The sequence below is a fragment of the Pan troglodytes genome, chromosome 6 (assembly GCF_028858775.2).
Source record: "Pan troglodytes isolate AG18354 chromosome 6, NHGRI_mPanTro3-v2.0_pri, whole genome shotgun sequence".
Classification (NCBI taxonomy): domain Eukaryota; kingdom Metazoa; phylum Chordata; class Mammalia; order Primates; family Hominidae; genus Pan; species Pan troglodytes.
The window spans coordinates 7,941,002-7,956,957 of NC_072404.2; the positions used below are offsets into that span (position 1 = coordinate 7,941,002).

At 54.7% G+C, this 15,956-nt stretch overlaps 1 protein-coding gene across 9 annotated transcripts in view; it reads right to left on the reverse strand.

Moving 5' to 3' along the window:
* MAD1L1 (mitotic arrest deficient 1 like 1) overlaps positions 1-15,956 on the reverse strand; it is a 432,704-nt gene that overhangs the window by 170,802 nt on the left and 245,946 nt on the right. For all 9 annotated transcript variants that reach the window (XM_518933.9, XM_003318210.6, XM_054687323.2 and 6 more), the window contains one exon: positions 119-207. In XM_518933.9, coding sequence (XP_518933.3) covers positions 119-207 — 89 coding nt within the window. The remainder of the gene's footprint in view (positions 1-118; positions 208-15,956) is intronic.

A 15,956-nucleotide genomic window follows, 5' to 3' on the forward strand; every position in this document is an offset into this window, starting at 1 on the left:
CCCACAGGACACACCTGAGCACGTCCGCCTCTTCCTCAGTGGGACACACCTGAGCGTATCCGCCTCCTCCCCCACAGGACACACCTGGGCGTCTCCGCCTCCTCTCTGGGGGACATACCTGAGCGTGTCCACCTCCTCCCTGGAGAACAGGAAGCTCTGTTCGGCAGAGCTGGACTGAGACTTTAGCATCTTCAGCTCCATCTCCAGCTAAGAGAAAGCAAAGGATAGAGGGTCAGCAGACACGAGCACACCCAGGTGTGTGGGGAACCCCAGCTCAGGCCCCTGAGACCACCCCTGGCAGCACCCCCGCCCTGGGCTGGGAGCTGCGGGAGAGACCTCTCTCCTGGAAGCCTGAAGCTGCCAGGCCAGACAGCACTCTAACTTTGCAAACTCAAGTTCTCTCACTTTTTTGTCACTTCCATCTCCTGAATAGCAACAGATGCACAGGCTCACGGTGAGGTGTGTGGGGTGCATGTGAGAGTCTCTGGAGAGTGGACACACAGCTGGGGAGAGAGCACGCTCCAACGCTGCCATCGGTTTGGTTTAACAGCCACAAGCCGTCATTTATTCCGCTACTTCCAATTCCTCTACAGAACAGCGTGAGATGCTGCACCGCCCGGGAGGGAGCCTGGATTCTATTTTTCTTTTTTGAGATGGAGTCTCGCTCTGTCACGCAGGCTGGAGTGCAGTGGCACAATCTCGGCTCACTGCAACCTCCACCTCGCAGGTTCAAGCGATTCTTCTGCCTAAGCCTCCTGAGTAGCTGGGACTACAGGCGCATGCTGCCACGCCTGGTTAATTTTTTGTATTTTAGTAGAGATGGGGTTTCACTGTGTTCTCCAGGCTGGTCTCGAACTCCTGACCTCAGGTGATTCACCCGCCTCCGCCTCCCAAAGTGCTGGGATGACAAGCGTGAGCCAGTGCACCCGGCCAGGAGTGTGGATTCTAACTCGCCCCTACACACCTAGGGTGGGAGGCATCAGGGGCAGCAGACGGTGGGGAGGCCAGGAGCCAGAACGGACTGCAGGCTCAAGGAAGAGCAGGGCACAGACGGGGGCCTGGTCAGGCAGGCTGGCGCAGGCTGAGGGGCTACGTAGGCACCAGCTCCAGGGCCCGGGGGTGCTAAGGAAGGCCCACCCAGAGATGCCCACCACTCCTGGGGTGTCTCACGGACAGGATCCGATGGGTTCAGGGAGGTAAATCCTGCCCCTGGCCCAAGTCAGAACCTTGTTCCCACCAGTCCTGACCCACTCCAAAGCCCGGCTCACTCCGTCATGAAGGGAGGAGGAAGGACAGTGTGGCCTCAGGGAGGGAAGGATAGGTGCCAGCAGGTACCAGGGCAGCCGGAGGCTCCCAGCAGTGAAGCTGCAAAGCCTGCCAGACACCCAGGGTGGAATGACGCGAGGGGGACAACACCCCCTGGGCTGGGGGCCAGCAGGAGCCTGGGAAAAAAGGCATTGGGGCAGGGGGTGCACAGTGTGCAACAGGGCAGGATATGCTAATTACCCTGATCTAATCACCATATGTTACATGTACTGAAACATCACTATGTACCCCATCAATATATACAATTATCATGTGTCCATTAAAAAGAAAGATCCACAGTTCAGACAACAAACACGGATGCCCATGCCCTGAGCAGCCTGTCCCCAACTTCCAACCCCAGCGCCCCAGGCCCCCGACTCTCAGCCAACCAACGTTCTGAGGTTTGAGCATATGTTCCTTCCGGAGGCTGCTGGTGCGCATGCCAGCAACACGTCTATGTTCTTCCTCCCACCACACTTCATTTTTTTTTAACAAAAATGGTACGATGTCCTACACATCATTTGGTACCTTGCTTTTTTTCACTATATATATAAAATATAAAAATATATACATAAATATACATATATATTCTGAGACAGAGTCTCGCTGTGTCACCCAGGCTCGAGTGCAGTGGTGTCATCTCGGCTCACTGCAGCTCCCAGGTTCAAGCGATTCTCCTGCCTCAGCCTCCCAAGTTGCTGGGATTACAGGTGCACGCCATCAAGCCCAGCTAATTTTTGTATTTTTAGTAGAGACGGGGTTTCACCATGTTGGTGAGGCTAGTCCCGAACTCCTGACCTCAAGTGATCCACCTGCCTCAGCCTCCCAGAGTGCTGGGATTACAGGTGTGAGCCGCCGTGCCCAGCCTTTTCTTCTTCTTTCTAACTTATCTTTGTATACGTGATTTTAAATTTTTGTTTCCCGCCCCCTTCACTAAATTCCGACCGACAGCAGCAGTTCTCAGTTGATTCTCTTGGCACATAATCTTATCAGCAGCAAAGAGGGACAATTTTCCAATTTTCCTCCTCCTTCCCAATATTGATACCTTGGGTTTCTTTCCCTTGTCTACTCTGGATGACTAGTATCTCCAGAATAATACGAAATCACAGTTGTGATACTGGACATCCTTAGGTGGCCTGTGGCTTCACTGGAGCTGAAGCCAATACTTTCTTATTTACAGCACATGACCTTTTTTTTCAAATAGGTATTTTCTATCACAGTGAGAAATTACCCATATATTCCTATTTTATTAAGAGTTTTTAATCAAGGCTGAGTGTTGGATTTTGTCAAACGCCCCCATGAAGAGGGTATTCTATAAATTGATATCCTAAAATCAAGCTGACAGGCTGGTCCTGGAATAAATCTTACTGCATATGATGTATTTCAACCTGCTGTTAAATTTCACTCGTGACATGTTAACAATGACACTGATACATGTATGCGCATGCATGCACACACACACACACACGTGCACACACGCACGCACACCTACAGACGCGCGCACACACACATACACAGGCTTGTAAGGCCTTTGCAGTTGTTGGTGTCAATACAACACTTCCAGAATGCCTTCCCCTCCTTTTCCCACAGTCTGAACTGGTTTACACAGTGCTCAAAGTATCTGCACTTTGAAGATCTGGTAGAATTTTCCCATGAAACTGGCTTGGCCTGATGCATCTTCTGTTTCTTTCCTCTTGTGGTGGGGGAGAGCAGCCATGGCAATTTTGGGACAACGTTTTTCTACAGTAATTGATCTGTTTAAAATTTCTCTCTCTTCTGGAGTTGGGATTGATAGGTAACATTTCCCTGAAACATCATTCATTTCCCACAGATTTTTAAGTTTATTAAAATGGAACTGAGATATAATTCATAATTCTTTTTATAGAAATCAGATAAAACTCATAATTCTCAATTTTTTAATTTTTGCTTTTCTTTCCCATCGAGGTATACATAATTTACACGCAGTAAACTTCTCAATCTTATGTGCACAGCCTGATGGCTTTTTATACATGTCTACACCTACGTATCCACCGTCCAGATCAGGACACAGAATTCTCAGCACGCCTGAAAGCTCTCGCATGCTCCTGCTCAGTCAATAGCTCCAGGTAATTAGTCTTGTTTCCTATTTTGGATGGTGATACTTTCTATCAATTTTTTATTAGAACTGTGAATAATTCATATGTTTTATTGGTTTTATTTCAAATAACAGGTATTTGGACTTACTTATTATTTCTACCATTTTTCACTTTCCTATTCTGCTTTGATCTTTACAAATTCCTACCTTTTTGTTTCACTAAGGTTTACTTTCCTTTTGTTCTCTGACTTCTTGGGTTGAAGGTCTAATCCATATATTTACATGCTTTCTTGTTCAATGATATAAATATTTAAACTTGTGAATTTAGGTGGTTCCCACAGGCTCTGATGAGAAGTGTTTTCAGGACAATTATTTTCTACATCTTATGCACTTTTGAATCGTACTTCTTTGAACCAAGAATTGTTTAAGACAGTGTTTTGTTCTGTTTGGGTTTTGTTTTTTAAATTCCAAGTGTTAGGAGCTTTTTTTTCCCTGATTTTGTTCTTGATTTCACATCACACTGCAATCACAAGAAGTTGTCTTAGTTCTACTTATTTTAATTTATAAAGGCTTTCTCTATTACCGCATACACGATTAATCCTTGTGAATGTTTTCTGCGCACTCCTTTTAACATGAGTATATTCCCTCATTTGGGGGATATGGGTTTTACGCACATATATATTTTTCTGTTTTCCATTATTCTTTGCCCACTTGATATATCGCAGATTAGGACATAAATCCTGCTACTGGCATCTTTGACAATTTCCCCTTGAATCTTTCCTCATTTCTGCTTTTCCCAACAGCGGTGATGTGTTATTTGGCTAACCCACCCGAACCTCACTGTGAAAAGCGCCCACCTTTGTTTCTGAGCGGCTTCCGGCTTGAACTCACACTGCATGGAGATCATAGCTCCTGCTTTCCAGGTTCACTTCACCAGGACGCCTTTGCTTCCCGTATTTTCCAACATGTTTGGTTTTGCTTTGCAATCCAATCAGGAAGTCCTTTCCTTTTAATAGGAGAGTTTAGTCCATCTATAACTGGATTTGTGTCTATTTCTGTTGTATTATGTTGTTATGCTTTCGATTTTGTAGCTTTTACATCTATGTCATTCTGTGGCCTTTTCAATCTAGTTTACTTTTTTGCGTGTAATTCTCTGGAGGCTTAGAAAAGTGTGCATGTTTTACCCTGGTTGCTTTTATAACTCAGCTTTGTTTCACACCTATACTTTCCTACTAGACAGTACCTACTGTATCTCCTATGTTGGGTGCCTAACTAGTCAGATACATCACCCTCCCTGTAGAACTTTATAGTCTGTGACGGTTCATTCCATGTGTCTACTGGACAGGACCTGGGGTACTCAGATCAAAACACTTGCTGGGTGTGTCTGGGAGGGTTTGTGGATGAGATCAGCATTTGAATCGGGGACTCAGCAGACCTGGGCAGCATGGGTAGGCCTCCTCCAACCCCTTGAGGCCAGAATGAAATGAAAACTGGAGGAGGCGACCGTTCCTCCCTTGCCTGCCTGGTGGCCTGAGCGGGGCAGCTCCCGTTTTCCGCCCAGGACTGGGGCTTTCGCCACAGGCTCCGCTGGTTCTCAGGCCTGCAGAGCTGGACTGGGCACAGCACAGGCTCTTCCAGGTCTGCTGTGCGCAGATGCAGACCACGGGATCCCGGCTCCATGGCCAAGAGCGAGGCCCTCACAGTCACTCTCTCGGGATAGACCAGTCTACCGCACCTGGTGCTCTAGGGAGCCTAACATGCAGCTCGATCTACTCTCCCCACCTGATACTACCTTTAGGTGGTGTGTCTGTGTCTTCGGCTCTCAATGGCGAAGCCGCCATCCTCATGTTCTCTCCTCCCTCTGCCATCCTGACACTTCTTTTTGAATACATGACATGTAGCACTTACATTTCCAGGCTTCCACATTCACTTCATCTTCCAATTCAGGAGATGGAACTCTTGCTGCGGGTTCTTTAGGTAGTTTTCCCCGTGATTCGCCTCCCCGTGCATCCGGTCACCTTCCTTCCTGTGCTGCCCCCTCTCCTGCTCTGAGACCCTCCGGGTCCTGTCTCACGCAACCCCCGGCCTCACCATCTCTTCTTGGAGCGTGTGCGTTCCGCCCAAGCCTCACAGACTCTACCGCCTCGTTAACTTTTGTTTCTTGGCAAAATGTCTGGATAGAATTTTCATCTGCTCAATGTCCACCGTTTTTCTGTGAAACTTTTTCTGCCACTTGTTTTTGTTCTTTTTCTCCTTTGCTCTTACACAAATGCATGGAGTGACCTTTACTGCTCACCGCTGAAGATGAGTTTTATTGAATCCGGCTCCGTGCACAGGTTCACAGTGGGGAAGGACAGGCCTGCTTCCTTTTATCTGAAATCCAGTGACAGTTTTGCTGCGAGTCCAATCAGCCCCCAGTAGCTCCCTCCGGCAGGAGAGAAAGGACACCGTGAGTTTTCCTAAGAGCAAATGTTCTGTCTGCCACAGATGCGGCTTCAAGTACATGTGATGCACCTGTGTGATCCCTCAGCTCAGCACCAACCTCTGCTGCAGCTTGGAACCACACGCCAGTCCAGCTTGGAATCACACGCCAGTCCAGGGACCCCTTTTCCAGCTGCCGCCGGCCCCCGCACTGCGGAGCCAGGGTCAGGGGCTGCCTCTCGCAAGGGCTCATGCCAGCAAGGGAGTTCTACTCAGCGGCTCCCTCACGGAGCTGTCTCCACCCGCACTGCTCCAGGCTTCCCCGGGGATGTGTCTGCTCACTGCACTCTCCTGCACCATGGGCTTCCTGCCTCTGCCTGGGGCTTGGTTTGCAGCTGCATTTCTGTTTTGTCAAAATTTAAGTGCCATTTTGGTTTTCACGCTTCTTGTTATTTGTAGATGATTTCCAGGAAACAAGGGGGAAATGCTGACGTGTGCCACAATGTTCGGAGCAAAAAATCAAGCCCTTTTATTTTAATGTGTAACCTTAGACTCATAAGTAAGCTCCCAACTGTATTCTCCGAGTAGCCAATGCCTGCCCCCTTGAGCCTGTGCCCGACACCCCCAGCCATGCTGCAGGTCCTCCACCCACCCTGCACCTCCCCGCCAGGCCAGCTCTCACCCCTACATTCCCCTCCAGGCCCATGGCACAGGACAGTAGCCACAGAGGGCCAGACCCATGATCCATGTCTGTGGGCCACCTTCCACCTACACCCCCCGCTCCCATCCACCATTTAGGTCCAATGGAAATGCCGCCTTCCCCACAATCTGTCCTGGCAGCTCCCTCACCCCTCCCCTGCCAGCTGGAAGTGCCCACCCCCACTCCTCTGTGACCGCACCCTCTACTCCACCACACCACACGGTGACTGGGCACGTGACTCTCCTCCCCACTGGATGGGACGTTCCCTGGAGGAGACGTGGTAACCATGTAGGGCCCCATTGCCAGCACAGAACCTGGCACATAGTGCTTGGACGGGCACATGGGTGGGCAGATGGTGGGCACAGATGCGGCAATGGCCACTTCCCGGGCATGTCCAGTGTGTGTGCGGCCGAGCTCGGAACGGGGAGGTACTGGGGTGGGTCAAAGTATCCGGGATGAAGCAAAGGGAGCTGCCCATGCTGAGCAGACAAGACCTGGAGTCTGCTCTGCTGTCCACCAATTTGAGAAGCCGTATAGACATATCAGTATTTAAGAGAAGGAAAGCCATCGGGGAGGGGGGAAGAGGCAGGTGGGGGAAGAGCAAATGCGAGGATGGTCCCGGGGTGCTCTCGGCACCAACTGCAGCGCCCTCGCCCAGCCGCCGGGCCCGCACGGCAGGGCCACGGCCGCCCAGCAGCCCCGGCTCCACGTCTTTTCTCCTGCGGACTCGGCAGCCGAGAGTGGAGGGTGCAGAGGGCTCCTTGTGAGGACCTGTGGGAGTCGCTGGCAGGGCACAGGCCCGGGGCAGCAGCGTTCTCAGAGGTAACTCACAGGCACCTGTGCCTCCAGCCCTCACCGTGACGACGGGGATACCACCACCTGTCCCTGGGTGGGAAACCCGGGCTCCCAGGCACGGGACCATGTCTGAAGCTCCGATCTCTGGGGCAGCCTACAGCCTAGGGAGGAGGCTGAGCTGGCAGGAAGTCAGGCAGGCCCCTAAGAGGCATCCTCACCGAGGACCTGTAGAACACGTACTCACACCCAGGGCAGGCCCATGAGAGGCGAGGAGCGGCAGGAGGCCCGTGAGGGAGGGGAGACCCAGAAGAAAAGGAGCAGCAGGCAGATGGAGCAGCGTGCGGAAGCACGGGTGGGAAGGTGGGATCCAGGAAGAGGGCGCTGGGGACAAGGAGAGGGCCCTGCTGAACGCTTCCTGACATGGCGGAGGGCCCATTCATTATTCATCCAATGGTCACAGACCAAGACTCACCTCCCACACCTCCCAGGGGCAACTCTGCCGCTGCATCAGGCAGCGCACACAGCAGCCCAGCCGTCCCCCGTTCAGGTGGCACACAGCAGCCCAGCCATCCCCACCACAGGGACCTGAGGCCCAGGCACTTTGTGGAGCGCCCAGCCTACAAGACTTCAGCGCAGACAGATCAGGGCCCCACCAATGCAGTGACAGGGCAGGGAAGCCCTCCACAGCCAGGCCTGGGGACAAGACACTGCTCTGGGCCCAGCCCAGGCACAGAGCACTCAGTACCTAAAACCTCGTTTTCTGTGTTTACTCCCTCATGCCTGTGTCACGGTGGCTGTGAAGCAGCAGCACAGTCCCTGACGGACTCTCTGGAGGACCCGGCCGCGCTCCAGGGTGGCCCAGGCGCACAGCGTGGCTGGGGAGGGCAGCGCCACAGGCAGACTTCTTGGGAAGGGCTGTGATCCCACAGCAAAAGCCTGGAGGACAGGATTCCCGGCGGCCAGGGCTGCCTTCCAGGGGCCCTGCATGTGCTCCGGGCAGTCCTAGCACTGAGCCTATCTGTGGAAATCATTCTCTCTGGCCAAACCCTGTGCCCGCACCAGGCTGCAGGAGGCAGGGTCATGTGTGCCTGGCCCCTCCATGCCCCTTCCCAAGGCCCACAGATGGCCATCTCCTCCCTGACAAGGCCCCGATGCCCAGCAAGACTGAGAGCCCTTCCTGGGCTGCCTCACAGGGGCCCCTTATATCACATACCTGAGAAGGGTCTAGTGTCTAGAACACATGAAGACTTACCACTAACCAACAAAACAACCCATTTACAAAGTGGGCAATGGATGGGGCAGACACTTCTCCAGAGAAGACAGATGCGTGGCTGATAAGCACAGGGTGAAGTTCAGGACCACTGGCCTCAGGGTAACGCAAACAAAAGCCATGGGAGCCACTCCACACCCGCCAGGACGGCTCTAACGAAACATGGAAAATTTCACACCCGCCAGGACGGCTCTAACGAAACGTGGAAAATTTCACACCCGCCAGGACGGCTCTAACGAAACGTGGAAAATTTCACACCCGCCAGGACGGCTCTAACGAAACGTGGAAAATGGCGGCACCACTGTCACTTCTCTCACGCCCAGGAGCGTTCATTTGTGTCCTCTTAGTTACGATTAGTCTGGCTAGAGGTTTATCAATTTTATCTCACAGAAACAGATTTTGGTCTCATTTACGGGACTCAACTGTATGTTTGACTGAGATGAAGCAACCTGTTGATCTCCGGTGGGGCCGACAGGGAGAGGGGAGCAGAAAGCCGGGCACGGGCTGGGAGCCCTCAGCGGTGGGAGCCGCCTCACCCTGGAAGACGGAGCTCGCACAGCAGCATGTGCGCTGCCCAAACCCAAACTGGAACAGGTGTGGGGACCCTGGGAGAGCAGCCTGAGCGCGAGCACAGACGTCCTGGCAGCAGCTCCAGCCTCAGCATGGACCAGCCCCAGCGTGGACCAGCCCCAGCGTGGACCAGCCTCAGCGTGGACCAGCCTCAGCATGGATCAGCCTCAGCACAGGTTGGCTTCAGCATGGATCAGCCCCAGCGTGGCCCGGCTTCGGCATGGCCCAGCCTCAGTGTAGGCCGGCTGGCCCCATGTCCCTCTGCCTACAAGGTCCCTCCCTCCTGGAGTACAGGCCTGGCCTACCAGATCCACTCATAGCCCCAACCTTCATGAAACATTCATGCTAATGGTCCTTGTGGCAAACTCACTAGCGCAGCATAACCTTTAAATAGAGACCTTGCATTCGGTTTAATTTGGGAAGATGCAGGGTGTGCTCCCAGGGGCCTTCCCTAATGCCACAAACTAATAACAAGAGGAGGAGCTGGGTAACTTCCCCCACCGCAATTCTAATTAACGAGGCTGCCGCTGAGTGCCAGAGTGAGGGCGTCCACATGCGCGTGCACCCGCCACCTCATCGCCAACTCACGTGGCATCGCTGAGTCTCAGCTGCACCCTGTGCCCGGGAGGTGGTGAGGCTGAGGCCCAGAGCCTCACAGAACCCTGGCTGCAAGGTGAGGGCCCGCATCCCAGGGCTCCCCAGGGCTGACTGGGGCAGAGGCTCCAGGTCTCCAAGAGATGAGAGGGTGCTGAGGTCACAGCTGGGCATCCTGGCCAGAGGCCACCTTTCCGCTCAACTGTGCACCCTCTGGCACCAGGAAGGCTTCTGGAGTGGCTGTGGCTTCCTAAGGAGGCCTCGGGGGGATCTTAGGTGAAGTCCACTCTCCAGCTTCCTTTCCAGCCTGGAGGAGACACAGGCGCTGTGGGCCATGGACAGCCCCCTTGGCTCACCCAGCCATTTCCTCGTGAGCACAGATGTGCGCCTGAGCTGGGAAATGCTTTCTCCTCAGAAAAAAACAGCCCAGCCGGAGGGCATGTCCCGGCCGAATGTTCGCCTGATGCACCGCCCCTGGGACGAGGCCGCTGCAGAACCAGAGCAGCTGTGCTTGGAGGAACCGGGGCCTCACCACCAGGGCTGCAGCGTGCCCAGGGCCGCCACTGCTGGCCTCACGAGCACCGCTGGGTGCCTGAGCACCTGCCCCACCAGAGCACCACTGCTCTGACTTCCACGCTGGATACCCAGCCCCATTTACACTCACGGAGGAGTGTTGGGAAGCCAGATGGGTGGTGTCTCTCTATGTGGCTTCCAAGGGCTCCAGAAACTTCACTGGGATCAATGAGGCTGCCTCCTCAACAGGAGCAGTTGTTAACGCTGGGGAAGGGGCACAGGTGTCAGAAACCTTTTGAAGATGGCAACTGCTCTCTGGAGAAAAACGTGTGCAAGTAACGGAAATGTGTATGCAGCCTCAAGGGTTTTGTGGAGAACTGAGCACCTGCCCTGGGATGCTGGATAAAGAGCCCCTGCTTAGAAACAAGCCTGAATTTGAAAGCTCTCCCTACAGAAAGGGCCTCCCTCCCTCCTATCAGCTCCAATCCTACATCTGCCTTTTTAGGACATCTGAGGCCACCTCCTGTCCCTGTGAAGCCTCTCACTGTGGAAGTTAACTCTGCTGGGGGAGCTTGGGGAAGGCTGTCTGCCAGGGCTGCTGGCTGAATCACAGGCAAAAACAAGCCCCCAGGCGGCCCAGTCCAAGGGAAAGTCCCAGTGTCTCCAGGACAGGCGGACGTGAGGATGGCATGGGCTCTACGTCAGGGAGGCAGGCGGCAGGGGCAGGGGCAGGTGCCACCATTGTGGGCCTGGGGCCAGAACGGGATCAGCTTATGGAAGATACACGTAGCTGAGAAAAAGCTTAAGCCAGAAAGGGCCACTGCAGAGACACGACAAGTTTAAATCACAGGAAAATGCTTCGTACTTAGGATGAGGGTACTATATTTCCCCTATATGGAATTACTCCCATAATTTTTCAAGATAAATGAACCGATTTCCTTTCTCGTGGTTATTATAGACTCGATCTAAGTTTCGTGGAGTGGAATGCACGGGGGACTTCACTGCTCTGAGTCTGAAGTGCCCACCTTCTCCTCGTCCCCGCCCCCAACGCCCAAAAGATGCCCCCATGGGTCATATGGCAAGTGTGCAGACAGCAGTGACATGCAGGTGACTGGGATTCTAAACCACCCAGGAATAACCCTAGTAAGCAGTGGGCAGGACCCACAGTGCAGGGAGGGCACAGGGCTTCTGGGGGAGCTGCACTGCAACCAGCTTGCCTTCCCATGTCAGTCCGCAGACCAAGGCAATGCAAGAGGACTGGCAGGAACCTTGGCAAGCTCCCTCTAAAGTTTACTGGAAAAAACATTGGAGAATATCTAAGATCATTCTGAAAGAGAAAATAACACAAAGGTCACGACGTATCAGACACACTCTGAGGCTCTGCTAGCTCACACACTGTGGCACTGGCCCAGATAGAAAACAAGCTTACGCCTTCCCTCTGCACTGAGATTTTCTTCTGTTTTTTGGAGGAGAAGCAGGGATCCAAATCCTCTACAACCAAGGCTCAGACATTATGCCTGAGAAATCTATTTTCTGAGCGAAGAAACCATCTTCTCAGCCACTTTTTCTAAAATGCAGATGATCCTTACAAGGTAACGACATTAAATCACCAGCATCTTCTCATAAGATCTTTGCAAACTGGTAAAAACTGAAAAGGCTGGGTCCTCACACTGGGAAACGGGACAGAGGGAAGATGAAGCATCCTCCTCCCACCTATCCCCACTCAGCACTCGGCAGATGCTTTAAACTTCCCAGCTGAATGCCTGGCCCTGGGCTAACGCTGGAGCCCCAGAAAGCCCTGAGTCCTGTCCTGGTGGATTTCACAGACAGCCTGATATGAGGAAGCCCCTGCAACTGCCCTGGCCACAGGGTCTGGGGTCAGCCTGCCTGGATGTGAACCCTGGAGCACTCTCCACCACTGCCGGTGCCAACACGGGCAGGTCACTAATCCTGGCTGCCCCTGTTCCTCGTCTGAGTATCTGGGGCCATAAGCAGCTTGTGGGTTTGCTGCCAGGATCACAGGGGGATAATCTGTGTAAACAACAAGTGTGTACTCATGACATGGTGAGCAACAGCACACACTGGCTTTGCACGTGCCACCGCCACACCCAGGGCAGCACAGGGACGATGGTGGCGGTGATGGTGAAGGTGCAGGCCCCGTGAAGGCAGGGAGGGAAGAGCGTGTCTGCGATGCAGGGGCAGCAGCACGGGTCCAGCTCAATTCCCAGGGGGCCTGAGGCTCCGCTGAACTGAAAAGACATCCTCGGAGGGGGAGCAGCACAGGGATTGCTTGGAAGGGCGTGAGAAGATGCGCTCAGAGGGTGGGGACATCACCGTAGGCAGGGCAGGCCCATCGGGCACTGAGGGACCAGGTAGAGAACCCCCAGTAGGAGGACTGGGCAGGGCAGTGAGCGCCCACTGGGTCTCACACAGCAGGAAGGAGGTGGGCCCATGCCATGGACTGTGCGCTCCCGCTCTCATGCTGAAATCCTAGGAGGGAGCCCGGGGAGGTGAGGAGGCCACCGGGCGGAGCCTCGGGGGGGGGGATTAGCACCCTCATAAAAGGGACCCCAGAGCTCCCTCGCCCCTCCCACCGTGTGAGGACACAGTGAGAGGGCGCCATCTGGAACCAGGAAGCCTCAGCAAACACCAGACCGGCCAGTTCCTGATCCTGGACTTCCAGCCTGCAGAACCGTGAGCAACAAATGTCTGCAGGGGTTTTGTTTTATTTTTTTAAACAGAGACGAGGTCTCACGCTGTTGCCCAGGCCAGTCTCGAACTCCTGGGCTCAAGATTTCCACCCGCCCCAGCTTCCCAAAGTGCTGGGATTACAGGCGTAAGCCACCACGCCTGGCCAACATCTGCTACTTTAAGCAGCCCAGTCTGTGGTGTTCCTGTTAGGGCAGCTGAATAGACAGACGCGCAGCCACAGGGTCTCTGTTCCCTCAGACAACAGCCTAGAAGAGGCGCTAAGCAAATGCTTGCTGAATTAGACAACTTCCCTCCAATGCAAGAGGCATTTAAAGCAAAGGTTGCTCCATGTGACACGTGCTGTGGCCAGCACGATTCCTTCCACTCTGTGGAGAAGCCTTGGGGGGCACCTCGGGGCACGCACTGAGGATGAGGCTGGACACAGGGAAACCTGAGGTGGTGAATGGGCAGCGAGCCTGGAACCAGCCCCGGGGCTGCTGAGGAAGATCAGGCCCGTGTTCTCACCCAGAATCACTTCCCAGAACAGCCTGGACCTTCCCAGCACACGAACTCACTTAGCTTTGTGAGACTCCAGGGAGGCTCCCCCCTTCCTCTCTCCACCCTGAGGACCAGGCAGTGAAGCACCTGCCTGTGGCCACACAGCAAGAGAGGTGACAGGTGTGGCTGAGGGAAGGGACCAGTTGTGTGGGATGGAAGGGCGGGCGCAGGAGCCCCAGGCGGGGGCCCAGGAGAGGCCGCCTCCAGGGCTGGAGAGGAGGAGAGTGAGCTAAGGACACAGTCTCAGACTTTGAGCCATTCCCCAGACCTGCCCCAGACACATCCCTGGCCCCAAAGAGCCTCTCCAAGCTCAGGACACCTGCACACCAGGGCACGCGAGGACATACATGCTGGTGCAGCGTGAACTGAACACGTTGCCAGGAATCAGGAGGCTGCCACCAGCCATACAGAACCCCGGTGCCAGCAGTGAACCCCGGTACCAGCAGCAAGCCCCTCCAGCATGCCAAGCACGAAGCACTCCAGTCAGAAGTAGCACTTCGTCGTGGAGCAGGATGGGTCCGGAAGGTGAAATGAGGTACTGTCAGTTACCACACCAGGAGGCTCTCATGATCATTCATCTGGAGGCACTGGCCATGCTGCTGGATGTGACCAGACATATTCCGGGCTGGGCACAGCCATGAGGACTGGCACTGAGGAGGGGCTCACAGCTGCCTGGTCCATCTTCAGTAGCAGCACCAGTGAAGATAGAGGCACCAGCCACGCCTCCCATGTGTGCCGGGCCCTGTAGGTCTACACACGGCTCCTGGGCATGCAGGGTCCCCCCGGGTCTACACACGGCTGCTGGGCGGGCAGGGTCCCCCGGGTCTACACACGGCTGCTGGGCGGGCAGGGTCCCCCGGGTCTACACACGGCTGCTGGGCGGGCAGGGTCCCCCGGGTCTACACACGGCTGCTGGGCATGCAGGGTCCCCCGGGTCTACACACGGCTGCTGGGCGGGCAGGGTCCCCCGGGGTCTACACACGGCTGCTGGGCGGGCAGGGTCCCCCGGGTCTACACACGGCTGCTGGGCGGGCAGGGTCCCCCTCGGGTCTACACACGGCTCCTGGGTGCGCAGGGTCCCCCGGGTCTACACACGGCTGCTGGGTGGGCAGGGTCCCCCCGGGTCTACACACGGCTCCTGGGCGGGCAGGGTCCCCCCGGGTCTACACACGGCTGCTGGGCGGGCAGGGTCCCCCGGGTCTACACACGGCTGCTGGGCGGGCAGGGTCCCCCGGGTCTACACATGCCTCACTGGGAGTCTCTTCAGGGAAGCTCTGCCGGTGTCCTCAGCCTCCCATGAGAAGCCAGAGGCTCTGAGAGCCACACGGACCACAGGCTCCTGCACGGGAGACCCCAGAGAGCCTAGGGCTTCTTCATGGGCCCACGGGACCTGCCCTGCTCACGGTCGCCAGATTTCAGAATCTGTCTGTAAAGCACCTGCCGCTAGGCCCGACTCAGAGTGGGCCTCGACACCCTTCCCGTTTCAGAGATGGACAAAGAAGGGTGGGGGACGGGAAGCGGCCTGTCCGGGCCTCAGTGCTGCCGTAGCCACGGCCCTTGGTGAGGCAGACTTGGCACAGGGTGCCCCTGGGAGCAAGGAGCAGGCGCAGAGGGGCCACAAAGGGAAATCAGGAATCAAGGAAGATGCTGCTTAATCAGAGCTGAGAGCAGCGTAATTCCCTCTAAATCGGAAAATAAATCTTCACTCCTCACTCCCCAAAGATATAAAATATTAGAGGATTTTTTAGAGCTGTAATCAAAAGACTCCTATCTCCAGCCACTGTGGGCCTTAGCTAATTAGGAGGGTTCGCTAATGATACGACGATGGCCCAGGAAATCTCTCCTTGCGATATTAATTGCATTTAAAAAAAAAAACATGAATTGTACTTATGCTTACTAATTAGTACGGGTTTGCTAATTAATAATAAGAAAGTCAGAGTGCCTTTGTCTTGTCATTGGCAATTAACTAAAGATTTAAATTTTTCTTTTTTCTCTCTTTTCTCATTTCCTAAATAACAAAATGACTTTGGGTTGGAAAATAGCAGGTAAAGGAGCTGCAGGCTGGGAGACGGGACGGGCACTAGGGCCATGTCCCAGACCACTGTGGACAGAAGGCGTGAGTGACACAGTCAGCCCTGCCTGGAATGTGGCTTCTCCACACAAGCCCTGAGGGTGCAGAGCACCTAGGCCCCCGCCTTTCCAGGGACAAGGGAGCCCCTTCCCCAGACAGCACCCACTGCCGAGCCAGTCACAGGGAACTGGGTGGGAGGGGCCTCAGAGCCAGACCCGGGTGACTCCAGCCATCCCAGCTCAGGTTCCTCCACCATAAAATGAAAAGGGAGTCAGGCTGTCCCGCAGCCCAGAGACCCCCTTCAGACAGGAACATGCACCTGTAACCCCCGGGAAGAAGCCATGACACTGAGGGCTCTGGGTCACACAGAGAAGGGGCAACCTGGAGCCCAGGG